This window comes from Zootoca vivipara, chromosome 16 (assembly GCF_963506605.1).
Source record: "Zootoca vivipara chromosome 16, rZooViv1.1, whole genome shotgun sequence".
In the NCBI taxonomy this organism is placed as follows: domain Eukaryota; kingdom Metazoa; phylum Chordata; class Lepidosauria; order Squamata; family Lacertidae; genus Zootoca; species Zootoca vivipara.
In genome coordinates this window covers 22,936,062-22,960,977 of record NC_083291.1, presented here as the reverse complement: position 1 = coordinate 22,960,977, position 24,916 = coordinate 22,936,062, and the positions used below count along the sequence as shown (strand labels likewise).

The following is a 24,916-nucleotide window of genomic DNA, read 5'->3' as shown; positions in this document are numbered from 1 at the left end:
TACCGAGAAGGCCCTCTGTCTGGTTCCCTGTAACCTCACTTCTCGCAATGAGGGAACCGCCAGAAGGCCCTCGGTGCTGGATCTCAGTGTCCGGGCTGAACGGTGGGGGTGGAGACGCTCCTTTCAGGTATACAGGACCGAGGCCGTTTAGGGCTTTAAAGGTCAGTACCAACACTTTGAATTGTGCTCGGAAACGTACTGGGAGCCAGTGTAGATCTCTCAGGACCGGTGTTATGTGGTCCCGGCTGCCGCTCCCAGTCACCAGTCTGGCTGCCGCATTCTGGATTAATTGCAGTTTCCAGGTCACCTTCAAAGGTAGCCCCACGTAGAGCGCACTGCAGTAGTCCAAGCAGGAGATAACCAGGGCATGCACCACTCTGGCGAGACAGTCCGCGGGCAGGTAGGGTCTCAGCCTGCGTAGCAGATGGAGCTGGTAGACAGCCGCCCTGGACACAGAATTAACCTGTGCCTCCATGGACAAAATGACTCCCAGGCTGCGCACCTGGTCCTTCAGTGGCACAGTTACCCCATTCAAGACCAGGGAGTCCTCCACACCTGACCGCCTCCTGTCCCCCAAAAACAGTACTTCTGTTTTGTCAGGATTCAACTTCAATCCATTAGCCGCCATCCATCCTCCAACCAAGTTTCTGTGTTTTGTACTGGTCTTTGATCTTTTGCCTGGAGACTTTTCTGTGGAAAGCGGTTATAATAGCTGTAGAGTAAGTTGTGCCAGTCCACTGCAGTAGCAAGGGCCGTGGATCAATCAATGTGACTGGTCATTTAGGACAAGGTGGGGTGCCTCAGCCTGGGGGCCAAATGTCCTCCCCTGTCTGGCTGTTGGGACTCTCCCCAGGCTACTCCAGTGCAGATCTGACCCATAGAATTGTAGAGGGCTCTGAGGATCATCTAGTGCAACCCCCTGCAATGCAGGAATCTTTTGTCCAATGTGGGGCTCGAACCCACGACCCTGAGATTAAGAGCCTCATGCTCTACCAGCTGAGCTATCCAGCAGACATTGTTTCTACCCTTTAGCTTCTGAAGGTAGTAGTATAACAGCCCATCAGTGCTCCTGTCGTAGCAATGCACCAGCCTGTCAGCTCTTGCAGTCCATTAGAGCAGGTTCCCAAAGGCGTAGTTTATTGAATTTCCTCTCTGTGTTGTCTAGTCAAGTGTCACACTTTGAGGCTATTCCTTCTAGAGCTAATAGGTTTTTGTTGTTGTTGAGATTACTTCACCCAGATAGGAATACCAGTAATAAAAGGCTACATTGTGGAACCCGCTTAATGAAAATGACATTAAATGCCCGCAATGGCTCTTCATGCTTTAATTAATATGCTCTGAAGATGGCAGGGTTATTTATAGAGTGGGTCGTTTTCCTCCCGTGAGAGGATTCTTTATTCAGAGATGCTGGCTTGTCGTGTCCACCAAGTTGTGTGTCCATTAGTTATTACAGCACAACGACTTACTAAGAAGTTAGCTAATATGTATCCCCACGAACAATTAAGTTTCTCTATGTTCTTCACAGATTGATGGGTACATCTTGGAATAAGCCATTTACTATTCCCAGAGCCATTATTTTTTAAACGATAGAACCCAAAGCATAGAAGTTCATTTTCTTGCTTCCTTTGGTTAATCTGAACCAAGCGCTCATGGCATATTATATTATTATTATTATTATTATTATTATTATTATTATTATTATTATTTTCTACACTGCCCATCTGGCTGGGTTTTCCTAAATGTTTCTCAAACTTCTGATTCAGCTGAGGCCTGCTAGTGAATTAAAATCACAGGTACATTGCCCTCTTATGCCGACACCGATTAATTTTAAAGTGTTTAAATTATTCATTTTCGGAGAAGCCTACTGCCTCCATCTCTACATGGTCTTTTTCTGAATTGAGGGGAGTCATTCCAAAGCTGCAGCTCAAGCAGAGTTGCAACAAGGAACCCTCCCCTCTGGACTGATACCTTGAACTCTCATCTAGCCAGATTATTTCTCAGAGCATTCTTTTATGCCACATCACACATCTTGAAGATTAGTGGCTCTCCATCTCAAAAGCCTTTGGCGCATTTCTACCGGAGCAACTTAAAGATTTAGAGCATGATATAGTTAGCGTAGCATGAAATGGCTTAGCGATGATCTTACAAGCCAGGAAGGCCTCGGTTCACTTGTGAGTCATGAACTTGCTAAACGTCTTTGGGCACCATAGCTGCCAAGTCTTCCGTATTCTCCGGGAAACCCCCGTTTTTCTAGCTGTTCTCAGCTGAAAAAAACTGTTTTTTTTTTGTTTTTAATTTATTCTGGCACGGCGGCCATTTTGGAACTGGGCGGAGCATGCTCAGAAGCGACTTTTGATGCAGCTCTGCCCAGTTCCAAAATGGCGGCAGTGCTACTTCCGGTCTTATACTTCCGGTCCGGTCCCTTATTTCTCCCACAGCAACTTGGTAGGTATGTTGGGCACACTGCTAGCTTTTGTGAAGGTTGCCCTTCAATATCCTTCTTTCCCCTTGACAATACAGGCAGGTGCCTAACCACTTGCTTTAAGCAGCCATCCATGTTTATTCAAACATGGTTTTCGGATTATCAGGTAGCAAGCCTTGAGCCTTGGACCTTTTCTCAGGAAAACAAAATTTAATATTTCAGTGCATTACCTTTCATTGGCAAGGATCTAGCCATGGAAGGGGAAGAATATAATGAATGTTGACCTGTCCCTTGATATCATTTAAACAGGCACCCCCAAACTCAGCCCTCCCAATGTTTTGGGACTACAACTCCCATCATCCCTGACCACTGGTCCTGTTAGCTAGGGATGATGGGAGTTGTAGTCCCAAAATATCGGGAGAGCTGAGTTTGGGGGTGCCTAATTTAAAGAGAAAAAAGCAGTTCTCATAAATGTACCCATGCAATGAGGATACAGTGGAACCTCGGTTTACGAACACCTCGGTTTACGAATTTTCAGTTTGCGAACGCCGCGGACCCATCTGGAACGGATTAATTCACTTTCCATTACTTTCAATGGGAAAGTTCGCTTCAGTTTATGAACGCTTCAGTTTATGAACAGACTTCCGGATCCAATTACACCCATGCTTCGGGTTAAGTACGCTTCAGGTTGAGTACTCCGCGGACCCGTCTGGAACTTTCCATTACTTTCAATGGGAAAGTTTGCTTCAATTTATGAATGCTTCAGTTTAAGTACTCCGCGGACCGACTGGAACAGATTAATCTACTTTCCATTACTTTCAATGGGAAAGTTCGCTTTAGTTTATGAACGCTTCAGTTTATGAGCAGACTTCCGGAACCAATTGTGTTCATAAACCGAGGTACCACTGTATAGCCATCAAACTGTTAGGAACATAGGAAATAGCTGCAGTTCATAAACTTGGTGGTTTCTGTTTTGCGTCGAAAAACAAATCAGTCTGAAGATAAAGCAAAAAAATTGGAACTGTATTTCAGGGAACCAGACTGACGAAACCTGTAATTAATGTAGGCACAGTGTGGTCTAAATAATAAAACACAGGGCTTTGTTATGTATCAGTACGTAAATCAATTGCATTTAGAGAGCACAGAGATGGAGATTTAATTTAGAGGGGGGAAATTCACCCTGTGGAAATGGGTTGTCAAGAAATTGATAGAATACCAGCCTTGAGAGATTTTGCTATCTGAAGACCAAATTACAAAGAGATGAAGCTGACCTTTGTAAATTGCATTTTTCAAGCTGCCTTAAGTGCCGCTGAAGCCAGGAATTCTTTGCATATGAATTCATATGAAGTGTGTTACCTTTTCCTGTTTTTTTTTGTTTTGTTTTTTGCTCATTCAACTAAAGCCACCTTTCCCTCAGATTAAGGCAGTTTATGAGCCGGATTTTGTCTGCTGTTCGCCAAACCACTTGGACACCCAGAGCCAAGGAATCGCATTACTGGGGCAAAAGAAAGCTTGAAAGGAGGTTATCCTGCATGGCGCCTAAAGGCAAAACATTGGACCATGAGGGATAATGAATCAGTTAAGGACATTATTAGTTTGCAGTAGGTATAGGGTCAAGTACTACAGGTAGCTGAGGCATAGGACTGAATCTGAAGAATCGGGAATTCCAAGGGCTCCACTATGACCTTTGAAAAACAAAGGGGCTGACAGGCAACCATTGGCCTTCGTAGAAATCTGTGGCGCTCCTGCACTCGGAATATCGTGTGCACTTCTGTTTGCCAAGCATGTGCATAGCCAGTGGGCAGCTGCCGCCCTAAGTCGAATAAATAAATAAAAATACTTAACTAAAAGTAGAAATGGGCTATGCTTACTGTGTGCACAGAAAAACTGCGTTGGAGGAAAAGGAGGATTTGGGGAAGGAAGTGCCGAAAAGGTTTTCAGCAACTCCAACAACACTTGTTTTAGTTCAGATATTTTAAGATAAGACAAAAAGGAGCGTTTTCTTTGCAATTCTGCAAAATTGACTCATTAAACTGCATGGATGGTACTACCTGATGTGATTTTTTTTACTTAACTTCCTAGTTTTCAAATGACTGAAGATTTTGACAAGGTTTTTTTCTGAGCTCTTGGGGTCAAAAGAATGTGGTTTAAAACAACTGTTGTTGAGACGTTTCATCCCAAATCTGCTGGACAGAGCCAGACAGAGGATGGTGAACTCCCCCCCCCCCGAAAAACCCCCATAAATCCTAGCTATGCCCATATTGCCATGCTTTCTCATAGATCTGAGAAAGATTCAGAAAAGGGCAGCCAAAATGAGGCTGGAACAACTCTACCTGGGAGTACAGCATTTGGGGCTTATTGGTTTAGAAAAATGGTGAGTAAAAGCAGACTTTATAGAAGTATATGAAATTCTGCATGGTGTGCAAAGAGTGGACAGCCTCTCAGACTAGCATCCAGTGAAGCTGAATGCTGGAAGATTCGGGATAGGCGAAAGAATGTATGAAACCATGGAATTTTCTCCCACCAGTTTCTGCAATATTGATCAACGTGAAGTTTCTTCTGTCCAGCAAAGATTGGCCTGCTGCAGTGCATTTTTAACAAGCTCTTTGCTGTACAGTACAGGAGCTTCTCCTCTCCCCCAAACCACAATTCAGATATCCATAAGAAACTTGAAAGGGGCCAGGCATTGCTCAGAAGTGTGTTCTTTGACAAATGCATATTGCTTTGCTGCAGTAAGGAACTTCTGTCCCACAGGCTTAGAAAAAGCTGCAGCTCAGCCATGTTTAAACCATGTTGCAAAAGCTGCTCTGACCTCTAGCTTCATGCAAAATTTATCTTGTTTGATGTATTCATCATCTTAGGGAAAGTCTTGAAAAGAGAGAGAGATTGATCCTTCAGCAGCAGCTGTGCAAACTGGCTGGGTTGTTGGGGGTGGGGGTGCTCCCTCTGTTTCTGGTAACTCAAGAACTAGTCAAGGTAAAAGGTAAAGGTAAAGGACCCCTGACAGTTAAGTCCAGTCGCAAACGACTCTGGGGTTGCGGCGCTCATCTCGCTTTACCTGGCCGAGGGAGCTGACGTTTGTCCGCAGACAGTTTTTCCGGGTCATGTGGCCAGCATGACTAAGCCGCTTCTGGCGAAACCAGAGCAGCACACGGAAACGCTGTTTACCTTCCCGCTAGAGCAGTACCTATTTATCTACTTGCACTTTGACGTGCTTTTCAGCTGCTAGGTTGGCAGGAGCTGGGAAAGAGCAACGGGAGTTCACCCTGTCGCAGGGATTCGAACCGCCGACCTTCCAACCGGCAAGCCCTAGGTTCAGTGGTTTAGACCACACCGCCACCCACAAGGTTGCAAGGACGTTGAAGCATAAGTCTTACATCCTAATGTGAGTTTTAGCAGCCCTTTCCCCTCTCCGTTTTCAAAACAGCATCATGCCCTCTAACATTTCTCCGATGAAAATAGGGACATTCCATTCCATAATGATAATTTTACTGTTTATACTCCACACATCTGACTGGGTTGCCCCAGCCACTCTGGGAGGCTTCCAACATATATAAAAACATAATAAAGCATGGGGGGGGAACCTTTCCTATACAGTCAAACCTGTATAGGCAGCCCTGTTTAGGGAAGCTTTTAATGTTTTATATATTGTATTTTATTTATATTGTATTTTAATATTCTGCTGGAAGCCGCCCAGAGTGGCTGGGGAAACCCAGCCAGATGGGTGGGATATAAATATATTATTATTATTATTATTATTATTATTATTATCATCATCATCATCATCATCATCATCATCAAACCTCTGTTGTCAAACGTAATCTGTTCCAGAAAACCATTTGACTTCCGAAATGTTCGACAACCAAGGCGCGGCTTCCAATTGGTTGCAAGAGCTTCTTGCACTTGAGCGGAAGCTGCGTCAGATGTTCGGGTTCCGAAAAACATTTAAGAAACCGGAGCATTTACTTCTGGGTTTTCAGCATTCAGGAGCCAAAACGTACGATTCTGGAGGCATTCGAGAACCGAGGTTTGACTGTACAGGATTGCCTTCAGACGGTTTGGGGGCCAGATAACTCCATACCCTCCAACGTTTCTTCAATGAAAATAGGGACATCCTAAGGAAAATTGGGACATTTTAGGATCAAATCAGAAACCAAGACAGCTTCTCTTAATCAGGGACATCCCTGGAAAATAGGGATACTTGGAGGGTCTGCAGCATCAATTAGAGGCAAGAAACTGAGCTTAGTCTTTCTGCTGGGGAAGGCTTAGGGGCTGATCTTTCAGAATACTGGGTTAGATGGGAGCTTTAGTCTGATTCTGCAAGGCTGCTCTTAAAATTCCTACATTCTAACACATTCCAGTTCCAGGCTTCTGTGAACGGAAAGTGAGGCTGGCTTATTGGTTCAGCAAGCTATCTCAAGATGGTAAGAATTATGATATGGATAGCTCAGTTGGCTAGCACATGGTGCTGATAATGCCAAGGTTGCAGGTTCAATCCTTGTATGGGATAGCTGCATATTCCTGCTGCATTGCAGGGGGTTGGACTAGATGATCCACAGAGTCCCTTCCAGCTCTGAAATTCTGTGGTTCTGTGAGTTAGACACTCCTTTCCCTTCACTGGGGCTTCGAGGACAATGAAATCCTAACAAGGCCTGAAAGACCAGAGAATGAGGCTGCATTCAGACAACTTTATACCATTCCCCCCCCCCCCAACGATTCCTTACCTGATAGTTTTCATGTTTGATCCGTAGAAGCCACTTCTGGAAATCTAATGGAAGTTCAGCGTGCATTTCCATGCTAATTGTTTCCAGAGGTGGGAAAATCCATTTGCAACCCAATTAACTTGGAAAATCGTGAGGTCTTTGTGATGTCCTTTCTCTGCAGTTTTTATGGATCACACAACTACCACTCATAACCATAGCTGTCAACTTCTGGATTGGAAAATAAGGGACCAGCAGCAGCGCGGCACCAGAAGTCATTTCTAAGCATGTCTGGACATGCACAGAAGCAACTTCCAGTGCCGGCTCTGCCCAATTTCCGGTGCCCAGACATGGGCAGAGCGGCACCGGAAACCAGTTCTGTGCATGCCCAGACATGCGCAGAAGCGACTTCCGGTGCCGGGCTGCCCATGTCCGCATGTCTGGGCACCAGAAATCGCTTCTGCACATGCCCGGGCATGGAGCATTGGAGCATGGAGCATGGAGCCGGGATATTTAGGCAGCTGAGGAGCCTACCTGGCCGGCAGGAGCTGCTTTCTTATAAATCCGGGGGATTTACGGGATCTTTTGCAATTCGGGATACCAGCGAGAAACGGATTTAAATACGGGGGTTTCCCGCGAAAAACGGGAGAGTTGACAGCTATGCTCATAACAAGATTTGGGGCGGTAGTCTCAACATAGCAGTTCTTTCCTGTCCTTTCCATTTCTGTTCCATGGGGGAACAGATGCACTCATGAAGGATGACAACATGTTGAAGGGCATGTGCTGTTGCTTCACACCAAGCCCACTGGTGTGAGTGGAATTTAGCGCTTAAAGGCAGCATATGGTCGAAAAGCCATAGTTCCATAATGCAGCCAGCAATGCTGTGTTAAAGCAGTATTAGGTACCAGGAGGAACGTGCTAGAATTACAACCAGGAAAATGAATGTAATATTGCCCACTTCTGAATGCACCCAGAGAGAGAAAGAGATTTTGGTGCCCTTACAAACATAGGGTCCTGCCTTATACCTGGTCAAACTATTTGTCCGTCTAACCCAATATTATAAATTCTGATGGGCAGCAGCTCTTCTGGGCATCAAGCCAAATGTCTTTTATATGACTTTCTGGCTACCTGGCCTTTTTTTTAAAGTGCAGTTGCCTAGAACCTGGGGTGCTTTTCAGGTGGTACTTGATGCCACCTAGGCTTCTTGGGCCTGGTTGGGCTGGCTGAGAAGCATGTCCTGGAACTTGCCAATCATGGGAAGTTCTGTCATAATAGAAAATGAGTCTTTTGTATCATGAGCTATCTCCTTGAGGAACCTGAATAAACTTCTTGAAGCGGTGGGATCCACAGTGGAAAAGTCCAGGTTGAGTATTAGGCTTCTCAACTTTCTCTACTAAAGAAATAGAAGAAATAGAAAAAGCACACACCGTATTTGCAATTCTGGGGATTCCCACGACCATATAAAGCACATTTCAGCAGATGAAAGGTGCAGTCTGCTTGAGCACAATGCCGGTCTGATTTCTCAAAATGCATCCATGGCACCTTCACTTATAAGAACTATAATGATATTGTTTGGGGGGTTGTTGTTTTGTTTTGTTTTGTTTTTGTCGGGGGTGAATTTCTGGCATGACACTTTTTTTTACTCGCATGAAGAAAAACACCTGAAAGTTCTCGTGCAAAATCAACATAGATTTACAGTGAAAATGTGTGAATGTAAGCTTCCATCCTTGCTTGCTCTTGTTCCCAATTTCTGTCCTGCAAAAAAATGTGCATTGATCTTGTTTTCGCATACCGCCTTTTCCTGTGGGGAGGGGAATCTTTCATTGGCAAGAGACTTTTTATAACCCCACAAAGCGTTAAAAGTTTTGCAGCCAGTGTCTGCCTGGACACACCGGTAAGCGGTGTAGTTGTTTGAACTTCAAGATGAATGTGCCTCGCCTCTCTCCAAATAAATATCGCATCAGAAGGGCTTTTGTTTAAAACCATATTCTGAGTCCACCTAGCATTTAAGCAGAAGTGACAGGGGCCCCTGCTGTTTGCAAGCTGGCTTTCTGCCAGCAGCCCTGTCATTTGATGCTGTCCACCAGGTTCCTCCATCTTTTGTCCCTCTTTTCAAAGCAGCTGATTAAAAAAAGAAAACCCTTTTCTTACTAAAAGCAGCTGACACTAATGCTTTAGCTTCCTGACTTGTTGGGGGTGACGCTACAGAGCAGCATGATGTCAGCCGGAGCCCAGAGGAGAGGCACTGTGTTAATTGCTCGGCAAAGATAGCAGCTGTCAGATATAGAATGAAATATTGCTGCACGTTTGGCCCTCAGAAAGAAACTCGTGCCCCTCAACCCAACCCCAGATCAACGAGTTGAGCACTCCAGGCAGCAGAATTGAACCATCAAGCACTTGCATAGATTTAAAAAAGAAAAACACTCCGATAATTATTTCTCATTTGCCTTCTTACAAGGATAGCTTCATCTGCTGAATTGCTACCTCTTCCAGTTGTGGGTGCTAAAATTAGGAGGAGCTCATCAAGAAGGCTGCTTCTGACTTGACTTTCCTCTGCTTACGTTCTGAAAGTGAGACAGTCAGAAAACGGCTTCGGAAGGATGTGTTTGTAAGGTGTAAATGCCCACGTACAAGCCTGGGACTTTCCCCCTGGCAAGGTTCCCAGTTTTCATTGCCGTTCAACATATTCCATGTAGGCCCTTACCCATCCACTCTTGCAACGAAGGGTCTCTGTGGACATTTCCCCTTTGCTTTCCTACTTTCATAAGGCTAACGACACAAGGGGGACTTCGCTCATATAAGCAGGCATTCAGTTTGAAGGAAGGAATCTTTGTGTTACGTATTGAAACAGGCTGTTTGTTGGTCTTCCTAGCCCAGGACTTGTTCACTTTGCTTGCTCAAGTCAGTGAAACGCAAGCAACCGTTTTAAATGAACTTGGGAGTCAACTGAAAGGGAAGCATGTGGATTCAGTTTGCAAGCAAACCTTGATTGGGCATCATCTTTTTGCAGACAGTTAATGCACATAGCTGCCAAGTTTTCCCTTTTCTCACGAGGAAGCCTATTCAGCATAATGGAATTTCCCTTAAAAAAGGGATAACTTGGCAGCTATGTTAATGCAGCATCTAGAATACAGAACATTTGGATGTGTACACACCTGCACATGTGTGTTGCTGCCACTACCTTTTGTTTTTCTGATAAGTTCTACAACATCTGGGAAATAAATTTCAGTTATGACTTGGCTGTCAAAACTGACTGTTGAAAGCTTAATCCAGGCATCCCCAAACTTCGGCCCTCCAGATTTTTGGACTACAATTCCCATCTTCCCCAACCACTGGTCCTGATAGCTAGGGATCATGGGAGTTGTAGGCCAAAACATCTGGAGGGCCGCAGTTTGGGGATGCCTGGCTTAATCCTTCTTCTTCCACCCTGTTTTGAGAACAAACTCACGTTTACTTGATCTCTCTTTTTTAAAAGAAAGAAAGAAAGAAAGAAAGAAAGAAAGAAAGAAAGAAAGAAAGAAAGAAAGAAAGAAAGAAAGAAAGAAAGAAAGAAAGAAAGAGAAATCGTTGCCATTTACTTAACTGGAGGCTGTTTTGTTGGGGAAATCAGCTGCATTCTCCGGCTGAGAGCAGCACATTACCAAACAAGAGAGAGCTGTAAATTCCAGGAAGTAAATAGATTGGGCAAATAGAGATGTCAGTCTTTTTTCAACAGAGAAAGAAAGACAGGGTGAGAATGAGTTAGGATAGCCTCCTGATTTCCATCATTCTTTTCTCAAGACACAAATCCATCAAATGTAGCAGTGGGCGTCATCGTGGAATAACAGAAAGACCGAGCAGGCCATGGAAATCAGTTCTCACCATCGTGGCATTTGGTCCTACATTTTAGACTTGGCAGTGTGAAATGTTCCAAGGCCTGTATCAGGATTGCTGGAGAAGACAGGCTGTTTTTACAGATCGGAACTGGCAGTCTACCCCAGACAATTTGGAAATCTTTTATTGACAGAAAGAAGGGTGTCCCCCACAGCAGTACTTACTACCAGCTACTAATAGTCTCTTAAGTTGCACATTTCAGGCTTTCAGGGCGCATCACATACATGATCTCCGTAAACTTTAAAACAGTCCTGCAAGGTAGAGTACATATAATTGTCCTCCATAGCAAATAGTGAGCCACTGAGAGGTCACCTATGGGAGTTTATTGTGGAGGTGGAATTTGAACCAGGGTCTTCCAGGCCCTCACACTTAGGGCACGGCTTCTTCTTCTTTGGCGATCACTCTTCCTCTTCTTCTTCCTCTTCCTCTTCCTCTTCCTCTTCTTCGGTGATCACTCGTAGCCGAGAAAGATTGTCTTCCATGAACACAGTCTTAACAGTGAGACTGTGGAGGCCAATTCTGGATCCACACGTCCTTCCACAGTTAGGGACATAGGTTTCTGGGCGGGAGTTGATCACAGTGAGGGTTTGCCAAACATGCCTTCCCCTTAGCACGTTCCTCCCTTTTGCCCTGAGTTCAAGCATCTTGAAAGCCCATGACATCTTTGGTAAAGGCTGTTCTCTAATTCAAGCCTTTTATTTAGATTTTTTTTAGATTTGCCTTGAGAGAGTCTTTAAACCTCTTTTGTTGACCACCAGCATTATGCTTTCCATTTTTAAGTTCAGAATAGAGCAGTTGCTTTGAAAGACGATAATCAGGCATCCGAACAACATGACCAGTCCAACAAAGTTGATGTTGAAGAATCATTGCTTCAAAACTGGTGATCTTTGCTTCTTCCAGTACACTGGCATTGGTTGGCCTGTCTTCCCAAGTGATGTGTACAATTTTTGGGAGACACCAGGGGTCACAGGGCCGCTGCAACAACAAAAACCCATGCACAGTTCTCACCCCTCTCATACTAGACTTGCCCAAGTGGTTTTCCTGCCCCACCTGAGGCAGCCAATAATACAGAGCTGCCGCTCTGCCTTGCTCCCATGATTGAGGGGTCCCAGGGCCACACAACATCACCACGTTGTGAGTCCAGGGCCTGCATTGTGCACGCATGATGTCCGCACATCCCCGTGGCATGCGCACACGGTGTCAACAGGCCCATGGCGTTCTGACATCACTTGCGCGCACAGCGGGCCATGACGACGTGTCGCGTGGATGCTCTGTGCCATGGGTGGGTGGCCAACACAGAACTTTAGGGGCCCCGGCCCCTTCATTGAAAATTTGGGGGGAGCCTTGGCCCCTCGTGTGTCCCCCCCCCAAAAAAAAACCTTGGTGCTGGTGATACAGAGTATAAGAAGGTAAATGACACCTGCAGAACTGACTAAATGCCACACGAAGAGTGAGAGGGGAGATCTTCTAGAGGCTTGCTGGTTTGGGCAGCATTTCCTTGTCTAGCATCCCATGAAGCATCTTCCCTTTGCAGTCACAAAAGCTGCCAGTAACTCCCGTGTCTGTCCGGGGAAGGACATTGATTTCTACAAAAGCAACAGGGTGATGGTCCGAGAAACATTCCTGTTCGGTTTCTGAAGTGGACCGTAATCGAGGAAATAACTGTGTTCAGTTCCACAAGACACTTGGCTGTTTGGGGGTGCTTCCAGTTCCTCTTGCTCCCATTTGAACCCAGCAGGATTAGCTGTGATCTTAAGAATCAATGCTTTAGGACCCCCAGTCCACTGCCATTGACGATTTCAAGCAAGGAGCCCGTGATTTCAGTGGGTGCCGAATTGAGGTGGTCAAAAGCAGCCTCTGGGCATGATGAAGTTGAGCAGGAGCTGTTTCAGAAATGCAGCTCGGTAGAGGAAAAATCAGTTTCGTTCTGATTGGGAGTGACAATCCTCCCTTTCTTCTTCAGGATGAAGTGAACCTGACACAATGCACGGGGATTCCAAGTAATAGGGTCATAATCACTGGGCACTTGCACTGCCTGCAATTGCATAAATGTTACATGCAAGTGTTTTAAAGCCATTTTATCATGAAAAAGGAGGCAATTTAACATAACTATTACCCTGTGCTCTTCATGAAAAATGCATTAAGCAATTACAACTGAAAGTAAGAGGTCTTAGGGAAGCAACACACTGCTGTAGGCAATATGCCCCGGCAGCTGCAAGGATGTATGATGTATTATTAAATGCCTTGATTATTCGGAAGGGGATGGTTCCCATTAAGGGGAGGGGTTGTCTGTCAAACAGAGAATGTTTGATAATCCTCTTGATGATCAATTTTCTTCTTGTTTTGGTGGAACGGGGTTGTGTGGTTTTTCCCCCCCAAAGGTAGGAACAGTGTTGCTCCTCATTGTGCAGCTTGGCAGTATTAATTAGGCAGGTTCCTTTGCTCAGGAGGCCCTCTAATTGTGGCTTGCTCCTTCTGCATGGGGTATCAAAGGAACCAGGAATGACACACTTGCACACTGTGCTCTTATCAAAAAGCCTTGCCTGGAGCTTTGTTCCCCATTATTCCAGCCTGCAGAGCCTCAATGACACACCGGTTTGACATTGCTGTTAGCCGATCGCGTGCGCCTGGGGATTGCAAAGGGGAAAGTTGGTGGCAGTTAAGGGCTAACCCCAAAGCTCTTAGGAGCTTTTGGCTTATAAAAGATAGCACAAGGGGAAGCCACTTCTCAGCCTCCTTTCCAGTTAAAGACTCTGGCAACAGCTCCTAATATATTATACATCTAACTCTCACGGCGCCTTGGTCATCTGCTACGGTCGTCCGATAGTTTGGCTGTGCAAGACATCTAATTGCAAATCAGCACTCACGGACAGAGCTGTCTTTTCACATCAGCACAGTCCCTTTCCAAAAAAAAGGCAAGCTTTCCAAGTGAGGGGATTCTCATATGATAGCTGACACGTCCATGCATCATGTGACTTGGCTCCCGGACACAGGATGTCTTTGGATTGCTTCCTACCCTTGTGTTGACCACAGGGTGAGCTATGGGCCAATCACAGCTGTCTGTTGAGCAAACCTCTCTGGTAACACATGTTTCCAAACGTGTTTTGTCACATTCACACATTACGTTTTCAGGTGCACCACTTCAGAAATCCGTGAGAATACATAAATGGAGGTGGCAGAATTCTGGACTGTACCACTTCCATTGTGGGATCCTGATTACAATTGCTCCATTAAAAAGATAATTATAATCTTGCACCTCCTAGGCTATGCGCACACAAAAAAGTGATATGACCACCACCTGCATATTAAAGTGGTTGTACAAGTAGAAAATTCTACCATTTCATTCTGTATAATGCATAAATCAGCTCTTGAAACACAATGCTGCTGATGTTACATTTCTTTATTTTCATTTTGTGATAAGTTGTAGGAAAATAGCCTGGAAACAGCTGAAGCTTTATTGTCATTCTTGAGGTTGGAAGAGTCAGGTGCAAGTATACAAAATTCAGTAGCTACAGAGAAGTCTGCAACGGCTTAACAGGGTGCCTATTGCATCTGATTGTGCTAATGTTAGAAAAATGCAGATCTTGGCTCTCTTCTTGAAGGAATCATAGCCTACTTTTTATGAGTAGTTCTGAGCAGTTTGTAAAGCAGGTTGAAGGCTATGCCCTTTGTTCTTAGGCCTAGCGGCAAGCAATCACCACAAAGATCTCTTGACTGCCATTGGATTCGCTGACCAATTTTACGGATACCTGGTGCTGAGAAACCCTTTAACCAGGCTACAGAAAGCTTTGTTTTTTCTGGGCTTCCAGGGCTAACAAGACAGACTGAGGGAAAACTCTCTCCAGCGCATGTGGCTTTTAAATTAGGTATCAACATCTACTAGTTGTGCCCCACTTCAAGCCTCTCTACTCACCTATGTCCTCGTCCTGCCAATTCCAAATATAGTTATCTGTATTCTGGCTCCTCTGCCCTCACATGGGTAGCTTTAGCCTAAGTCACATGGTGGATTTCATCACATGATCCCTTGGCTATGGCAAATGCCTCTTGGAGATTGGCTGTCAAGGACAGGAGATTAACTGTCAAGGACATCAATTTCTTATCGAGCAAATGTAACAATTGTTAGGGGACACAACCTTATCTAGCTTGATACCCTGATCACTGAAAGCTGCCATCTCTCATGATTGCATGGCTATGGTTCAGTCCACACAGATGCTCATAATGTAATAAAACTCTTTCTGGACTGTGTTACTTTAGAGTGTAGGTGGGAAATTGCAAGCCCAAATATTCCAATGCGCATTCCCTGCGCATTGAAAAGTAGCACCTCAGAAAGAAGAGTAGGATAGAACCCTCCCCCCCGACACACTGGTTTTCCATGTGCAAGGAATTTGGTGCTGAGAGCATTCAAGCACACAGTTCCCTCATTTGTAAGGTGAACTGCCCAGGAACAGTTTTGCAGTCTAACCTGCTATATATGTGAGAATTCAGAGCCATTTCAGAAGCTCACAGAGTTCCTATCCTGGCATCATTTTAAAAGGAATTTCCAGAGTCACCGAGTGCATGGCAATGGAATTTACGAGACCGCATCCATCCTTTGCCAGTTGTTAGTCAGCCTCTCTCTTAATTGCCAAAACAAGGGGAGATTTCACAAGTTTATTTAGTCATTCTCTTTCTTCCCCCAAGACCTTGTGCAATTCTGCCCTTATCTCACCACATAGCTTGTTTCCTCCACCAAGGATGCCAGGTTGGACTTCCCTTCTGCCAGCATTCTCCCACATACATCTCCATTATAGCTCTTGCATCAAATAGGTCTTTTAGCTGGTTTATCATTAAGCTATTGCTCTGGTTCATTTGGGAAGCACATAGCTTACCCTGCCTTCATTCTTCAAGCCTGCCCTTACCGGAGAATGGCTGTGCTTTAGTTCAGCCAGGAAAGCAAGGCTACAAAAGTCTTTGCTAGCCTGCTAGCCCACACCAACCAGTGCTGGTCATTAGTGGCACCTTGGTGGCCAAAAAGCTGCCTTCCAGTTTAGCAGAGCATTCAGTTTACCCACCCAGATATTTCCGGTTAATCTTTGCTGGGTCATTCGTTGACTATGCTTTTTGCCTTTCGGCATATCTCTTTAAAACACAGGCTGTGCACACCCGCTGCTTTTGTGGAAGGATCCAGCTGTTGTAAAGTTCAAGTGGTTTAGCGTGATGTAGCCGAACAAAAGGGGACCCAGGTGGCCCTGTGGGTTAAACCACTGAGCCTAGGGCTTCCTGATCAGAAGGTCGGCGTTTCGAATCCCTGCGACGGGTTGAGCTCCCGTTGCTTGGTCCCAGCTCCTGCCAACCTAGCAGTTCAAAAGCACGTCAAAATGCAAGTCGATAAATAGGAACCGCTACAGCGGCGCGGTAAACGGCATTTCCATGTGCTGCTCTGGTTTGCCAGAAGCGGCTTTGTCATGCTGGCCACATGACCTGGAAGCTATACGCCGGCTCCCTCGGCCAATAATGTGAGATAAGCGCGCAACCCCAGAGTCGGTCACGACTGGACCTAATGGTCAGGGGTCCCTTTACCTTTACCTAGCCGAACAAAAGTGTCCGTGACTTTTCATGTTGCTCCTTAAGATTGTAAACTTTGCCTGGCTGACTGCAGCAGACGAACCGGCTGGGTACTGGGACCACGAAAGCCAAGTGGAGTTGTTGCCAGAGTAGCAGGGGAGAGGAGCAATGGTCTCTGGAGATGGAAGCTTCACAGTTAAAGATCCCTCTGCGGCACATGCCTCCCAGCTGATAGGCTCTTTCTGCAAAGCAGAGAGGGACACAGCAATTGGAGTGGCAGGCCTGCAGGTTGGGGGCGCGGTGGCAATCTGCCGGGGACAAGTACTGGAACTGAATTTCTGTCATTACTAGAAATAAATAAATAAAAATACAACATGTGAAGAAGCACAGCAAAGTGTCTTTCACTTCTGCGATAAGGGTGCTGGGTCAGAATCTGCGGTGCAGGGAGTCAGGCTGCTGATTTTGGAAAGCTTCCAATCTCACGCTTTTCCCTCCTTGCGTAGTGAAAAAATGTCAAGCGGCAAAATCAAAGGGAATGTATGCGGGGTGCATACGGTGGTACCTTGGTTCTCAAATTTAATCCGTTCCGGAAGTCCGTTCCAAAACCAAAGCATTCCAAAACCAAGGCGTGCTTTCCCATGGAAAGTAATGCAAAATGGATTAATCCGTTCCAGACTTTTGAAAACAACCCCTAAAACAGCAATTTAACATGAATTTTACTATCTTAACGAGGCCATTGATCCATAAAATGAAAGCAATAAAAAAAAGTACTGCAGTCACACAATCAATCCATCAGTAGCTCAACTGGGTTCCACGCAGGCACAAAACCAGAACAAAAAAGAGCCACAAAAACGCAAAATAAAAAGCAAAAACAGACAGAACTCAGCACAACACTCAAAACGGAAGTGTGGCGCTCAAATCAGAAGCGTGACACTCAAAACGGAGCACGTTCAGCTTCTGAAAAAAGTTTGCAAACCGGAACACACTTCCAGGTTTTCAGTGTTTGGGTTCCAAGTTGTTTGAGTACCAAGGCGTTTGAGAACCATGGTACCACTGTATAGTAGTTTTTGTCTCTTTGTGCAGAGATGAAGAGGGCCTGAGAGGGAACTCGAGGGAGAGTCATTTCAATGCCTCTTGCACTGCATGCTGCAGGAGACACTGCTGGGATCGCTGGTGAAAACTGCATCTCTTATGTCGAGTTCTAATACCCTTTAGCATCTAATAACACTTCTGTGATGTGACATAGGGCATGCATTTCTCCACCCCCACTATAATATGGCAAGGAGATGCACACTGTGATGGCAACGAAAGAGACCCGAAGAAGGGTATGGGGCAGCTCGGTCTGGGAGTGTCATTTTCTGTGGCAGCCCCATGTCTCTGTAATGTTCTGCCCTTAGTAATCCCATCCTGCGCATTGAGTGTTGAGCAAACTTTCTCCTCAGGTCCTCCAGGCCCTTCAATGTCATTTTCATCCATACAATTGTTGTTGTTGTTTAGTTGTTTAGTCGTGTCCGACTCTTCGTGACCCCATGGACCATAGCACGCCAGGCACTCTTGTCTTCCACTGCCTCCTGCAGTTTGGTCAGACTCATGTTGGTAGCTTCGAGAACACTGTCCAACCATCTTGTCCTCTGTTGTCCCCTTCTCCTTGTGCCCTCCATCTTTCCCAACATCAGGGTCTTTTCCAGGGAGTCTTCTCTTCTCATGAGGTGGCCAAAGTATTGGAGCCTCAGCTTCACGATCTGTCCTTCCAGTGAGCACTCAGGGCTGATTTCCTTCAGAATGGATAGGTTTGATCTTCTTGCAGTCCATGGGACTCTCAAGAGTCTCCTCCAGCACCATAATTCAAAAGCATCAATTCTTCGGCGATCAGCCTCCTTTATGGTCCAGCTCTCCCTTCCATACATCACTACAGGGAAAACTATAGCTTTAACTATACGGACCTTTGTCGGCAAGGTGATGTCTCTGCTTTTTAAGATGCTGTCTAGGTTTGTCATTGCTTTTCTCCCAAGAAGCAGGCGTCTCTTAATTTCGTGACTGCTGTCACCATCTGCAGTGATCATGGAACCCAAGAAAGTAAAATCTCTCACTGCCTCCATTTCTTCCCCTTCTATTTGCCAGGAGGTGATGGGACCTCAGTGGCCATGATCTTGGGTTTTTTTTGATGTTGAGCTTCAGACCATATTTATCCATACAATAAGAAACAAAAATCACAACCTTTCCCCCCAGTGCAGCTTTGAGCCCTTGCAAGACATTAAACTTGCTTTTATAGAGGCTTATGTGAGGATTTCCAGTCGTTCCCACTCAAAAATCAGTCCTGCAAATAAATCCGCGACACTTACTAACCCTCATGCATCTTTACTGGTTGGCTAGCAATTTGCAGCATGTCTTTGATAGTCCCTCGAATCACAAACCAAACTCACACATCTTTTTTAGAGGCCCCTATGCAATCAGTAAAACTGCAGACTTGACAAGAAATCCCACCAGTAAATTCCGCTCTTGCATTAAGCCTGAAAAGGCATCTAAACAGACTGCCCTCCACTCTAGCCTTGAATTAATATGCACCTATTTCTGCAATCCCATTAATTTAGTGGCAGACTCTTAAACCATTTACTAGCAGAGGGGGGAAAACATAATGAACTGAAAGCACAGAACAATATATCTGCTCATAATAATGTATTTAGAGATGTCACCCTTGGCTTAAAGGAAATCGTTTAGAGAGCAATTATGTTTCAAAAGAGATTCATTCTTGTAAAGAATTGAAATTCAAATCAAGATTTTTTTAAGCTTGCCAGAGCTATAATTACAATGCCTGCAGTGATTTCTGCTCTACAGAGAAGGGTCATTTCATCACAAAATTGCCTGAATATCTGAATAATGTGAGCCTGAAATTTCCTTCAGCTTTTTCACAGGAAACATTCACTTAAAAAAAAAAATTCTTTGGCAATTTCAGAGGGGATAAAGGAACTATTCTCAACTTAAAATTGCATCTCCGCGTATTCTTCAGGTTCAGAATGGAATGTGCGCCCCACTGCTATATCTTTGCCCCCTGGACACAAAATGGGAAGATCTTTTTCAATTACGCACCCAGGGTTCCCATCAGATTTTTTTTATATTTCGGATTTTTGTGCTTTGAATGGGGTGGGAGCTGTCAAAAGCCCTCTTTAGGCATAATACTTTAAGCATGGTTTTCTGTTTAGGCAAGGCTATCCAGACACGTTGATGTGTTTTTACCTATTTGTAGTTTACAAATCATTTTAACTGTTCTTTAAATTTTGTCATTGACTTATTTTTAACCGATTTAATTGATAATTTTGCTGTTTCTCGTAAACCACGGAAAGGTTTTGTTACAGTCAAGCAGGCGCGTGGATTTTGTTAAGATTTCTCTAAAACTAGCTCAGAGAGAGAGAAAGAGAGAGAGAGAGAGAGAGAGAGAGAGAGAGAGAGAGAGAGAGATTTCACATGCTGAATCATTTTCTTGTTTTCTTTCTTTCCGCAGGAGCAACCAAGGGTTTATGCATATGAAGCTGGCGAAAACCAAAGAGAAATACATTTTGGGCCAGAACAGCCCTCCGTTTGACAGTGTTCCGGAAGTGATCCACTATTACACTGCAAAAAAACTCCCAATAAAAGGAGCCGAACATTTGTCGCTCCTTTACCCTGTTGCTGTCCGGACCTTATAATTTTGCGCTCTGGCCCGTGCTTCTCCTTCCTGTGGATTGGAGATGAGGGGTGCAGCAGCAAATTTGCTCCTGCACTGTCTACAGCGATGCTTCTTGGGACAGATGCCCAGTCCTGCCTTCCCAGTAGCAGGCTGTTGTATAGTAATCATTGCACTACTTTGCATGTCCTGTGTGGAAGTATTGGTTTCTATTTATACGAGAAAGAAATTGCATTCAGCCGCTTGGAAGAAATGCAGGAATACCGCCCCCCTCCCCCACGTCAATAGAAAAGTTGCCAAATCCAAAGAATGGCCTTCAAACTTTCCTGAGAGATCAGCAAGCTTGACATCTTCTCGCCCCTGCGCGCAGAATATTCCACGTACCGAAGCAGAACCTGCAAAATGGACGCAAACTCTTGCGGCGGGAAGGCTGAGCGAGAAAGGGCCCGTTGGCCTTCCTCGACCCTCAAGGCCTGAGAACTGTTGATTTATGCACCCAACCCCAAATTTGTGTCGTCGTTTTTCTGCACAGTTTAATTCAACATGTGAGAGCCTCACTTTTGTTTTGTTTTGTTACAATGATGATGTGATCTGAAAATCTCGATGAGTAATTTTGCGACAGAGCAAAAGGAAAACGGAAAAAAAAGTTCGGTTATTTATGAATAGGGTATGTACTAAAATAGTGGTTTAATATATATATATTTTTATCCCCCTTCCCCCCTTTTTGGTACAAGAATAAAGCTCTAAGGGTTTTCTGTGCTGATTTCTAGATTAAAGGCAGTGAGTTCTGTTTTCTGTTGTGTACGTACAATGTCAGCTGTGGTGGTTCATTCAGTGGTTTCCGGGGAGGGTGGGGTCATTACGGAGGGAGTTGATGTTTACACGACCAGATTTTGGACCCAAAAGGGCTTCCTTGAGCTGATGATGGAACCTAAGCCAATAGTAGCCTTCCATCTAGAGATCCAACAAGCTGGATTCTCTTCCATCTCAGGGGTGGTGTCCGGGGGAAACGCATGAAGAACATGTTTCTGCTTCTCCAGCTGGGATGTGCAAGTACATCCCGTAGCGTAATATAAATCATGGGCTGTTTTCCGACTCGCGATCGTACAACTGGGCCTGTCCTGTTATGGCACACACGCAAAATGTGGCTTCTTGTTACTGCTCCTCTTCTGCCTTCGTAACCAATTGGAATAGCTCCTGCGCTTCCCAGGGCAAGTGCGGTTGGCTTTCTACCTCATCTTTAAAGCCTAGGTCCCTTTCCCATCCCCATCCAGCATATTCTCTGTGCCTGTTGAACAGAAAGACTGGCAAGCTGTAACTCAAGAGCAGAAGTTAACAAGAAAAGGCCAGGGCCACAGCACAAACCAGCAGCCCCTGGTCCGATCCTTCCCTCTACCTTTCTGACATTAGTGTTGCTTACCCTGATATCCCAAGGGTGTGTGTTTCCACGGCAACAGCAGCCAGTGAAGCAGATCAGAGGGGGTGAATGTGCACCACACATTGGGGTTGGGTCATAGGGTAATTGAACTGAAACTCAACGCTGGGCTGGGCTGCCATCTTCAGCTGCAAGCCCCATGTTTCCCTGTGTCCTCCTTTGGACTTTGTAACAATCCTTGAGGCTGGTCCACTGCATTAACCCTTCCCATATCACCGTGCATTTCTCCATTGGGGATCCAAGTTGAGAGTCAGACTTGGCGTTTTCTCTTTTTTCAGACTTTCAACATGGATGCCAAATTGGCCTGTTTTTAAAAACAAAAACAAAAACGGGACTATCTTTCAAGCATACAGCTTCCCTTCATTTTTGCGCTGGTTTGAAAGTGTTAATGGAATACTCATTAATTCAACACTTATGTAAAATACTGCTTCGTTGTACTGTACAAATGTGAAAAGAGAAGTCTCCAGATAATATAAATGGTGTCTCTTGTTGGCTAGTTCATTTTAGCCCCGTATGGACCAGTTTCCAAACTGGTATTAATTCCAAGGTTCTGTTTTTACCTGTTTTGAGGACAAAAAAAATAAACCTCTGTAAAGGTGTGTGTGGAATCAGCTGCCGATAATCTAAATGGAAATGTGCATGCCAAGTGTCTATCTGTTGTCGTTTGGTTTTTTTTACAAATATTGTGGGGTTTTCTCCCTAAATGGAGTAAAATAATCCGTTTTTTGAAAGAAGCATAAAAACAACCAGTTTTCCCTTTTTTTATCTTCTTTACAGCCCCTCCTCCCTTCATAGCATGTGCCCTAGTCCTTTACAGTTGACTCAGAGATGCTCACTGTTGCATTAATCATCTGTAGCCAACTTGTGACCCGGATACTAGACGAGGATGTTGCGGTGTACCTTGCCAGGAGCAAGAGGACCGGTGGGCCTGGCTATGTCATAGAGTCCAGCCTATATTCCTCTCTGTGCCTCTAGTGTTGCCCCTGCTGCATGTTCCCCAGCCCACTTGGCCAGAAGGCACCACCAAGACTTCAAAGGTGGGATATGTTCTGTGGTACATTGCTAGACTACTGCTATCTGAGAAAATCAGGAAGTTGCCTTATACCAGGCATCCCCAAACTTCGGCCCTCCAGATGTTTTGGACTACAATTCCCATCTTCCCCGACCACTGGTCCTGTTAGCTAGGGATCATGGGAGTTGTAGGCCAAAACATCTGGAGGGCCGCAGTTTGGGGATGCCTGCCTTATACCGAGCCCAATCAGTTGATCCATCTAGCTCAGCGTGCACCAGTGGTCTGCAACCCTTGGGTCCCCAAATCATCCATGACCATTAGCTAAGCGGGCTGAGGATGATGGGAGTTTTATTCTAGCATCTTAGGATCCAAGATTGAAGAACACTGGGCTATGCTAACTTGCAGACACTGGTCTCTCCCAGCCATAGCTGCCAAGTCTCCCGTATTCCCTGGGAAACCCCCGTTTTTCCAGCTGTTCCCAGCTGAAAAAATGGATTTTTTTTTGTTTTTCCCCAGTTTATTCTGCTGTGGTGGCCATTTTGGAACTGGGCGGAGCATGCTCAGAAGCGACTTTTGGTGCTGCTCTGCCCAGTTCCAAAATGGCTGCAGTGCGACTTCTGGCGTGGCGGCCATTTTGGAACTGGGCAGAGCAGCATCAAAAGTCGCTTCTGAGCATGCTCCGCCCAGTTCCAAAATGGCGGCAGCGCTACTTCCGGTCTGCTACTTCCGGTCCAATCCCTCATTTCTTTGACAGGAACTTGGCAGCTATGCTCCCAGCCCTGCTTGAAGATTCTGGGGACCGAACCACAAAGAAAATGCCCTACCACTGAGCTACAATTTATGGTGCATTTGGCAATAAGGGTACCCACCACTGAGCTAAAAAATACTTGCTCCGTAGTCCTCTGTTGACATTTTTGACCGGTGTAGTGCTTGTTGTATTCAACCACCGACAGGATTATTTACACAGCCAAGCCCCAGCTCAGTTCTTTAGCTGTGAAGATTGGTTGTGGAGCATTTTCACAGTGAAAATTGCTTGCAGCCACTGGGTACAGCAGAACAATTACCACTTGTGTGCCTCTGATAGTCAGGAGAACATCGTTGCAACTATAGCTCTTGCACCTTCAAAGCCTCAGCAGAAAACAACATAATTTACCCAAAGCAACAAAAGGAGAACTCATTTGGGGGGTCACTTGGCCACGGATGGTTGTTGTTGTTGTTGTTTAGTCGTTTAGTCGTGTCCGACTCTTCGTGACCCCATGGACCATAGCACGCCAGGCACTCCTGTCTTGCACTGCCTCCCGCAGTTTGGTCAAACTCATGTTCGTAGCTTCGAGAACACTGTCCAACCATCTTGTCCTCTGTCGTCCCCTTCTCCTAGTGCCCTCCATCTTTCCCAACATCAGGGTCTTTTCCAAGGATTCTTCTCTTCTCATGAGGTGGCCAAAGTATTGGAGCCTCAGCTTCACGATCTGTCCTTCCAGGGAGCACTCAGGGCTGATTTCCTTAAGAATGGATAGGTTTGATCTTCTTGCAGTCCATGGGACTCTCAAGAGTCTCCTCCAGCACCATAATTCAAAAGCATCAATTCTTCGGCGATCAGCCTTCTTTATGGTCCAGCTCTCACTTCCATACATCACTACTGGGAAAACCATAGCTTTAACTATACGGACCTTTGTCGGCAAGGTGATGTCTCTGCTTTTTAAGATGCTGTCTAGGTTTGTCATTGCTTTTCTCCCAAGAAGCAGGCGTCTTTTAATTTCGTGACTGCTGTCACCATCTGCAGTGATCAAGGAGCCCAAGAAGATAAAATCTCTCACTGCCTCCATTTCTTCCCCTTCTATTTGCCAGGAGGTGATGGGACCAGTGGCCATGATCTTGGTTTTTTTGATGTTGAGCTTCAGACCATATTTTTCGCTCTCCTCTTTCACCCTCATTAAAAGGTTCTTTAATTCCTCCTCACTTTCTGCCATCAAGGTTGTGTCATCTGCATATCTGAGGTTGTTGATATTTCTTCCGGCAATCTTAATTCCGGCTTGGGATTCATCTAGTCCAGCCTTTCGCATGATGAATTCTGCATATAAGTTAAATAAGCAGGGAGACAATATACAACCTTGTCGTAATCCTTTCCCAATTTTGAACCACTCAGTTGTTCCATATCCAGTTCTAACTGTAGCTTCTTGTCCCACATAGAGATTTCTCAGGAGACAGATGAGGTGATCAGGCACTCCCATTTCTTTAAGAACTTGCCATAGTTTGCTGTGGTCGACAC

At 45.3% G+C, this 24,916-nt stretch overlaps 1 protein-coding gene across 1 annotated transcript in view; it reads left to right on the top strand.

The window, feature by feature from the left end:
- Positions 1-20,969, top strand: part of SHB (SH2 domain containing adaptor protein B) — a 145,972-nt gene extending 125,003 nt beyond the window's left edge. Inside the window, exon 6 of the mRNA XM_035097025.2 lies at positions 20,039-20,969. Coding sequence (XP_034952916.1) covers positions 20,039-20,222 — 184 coding nt within the window. The 3' untranslated portion in view covers positions 20,223-20,969. The remainder of the gene's footprint in view (positions 1-20,038) is intronic.
- Positions 20,970-24,916: the final 3,947 nt, after the last annotated feature.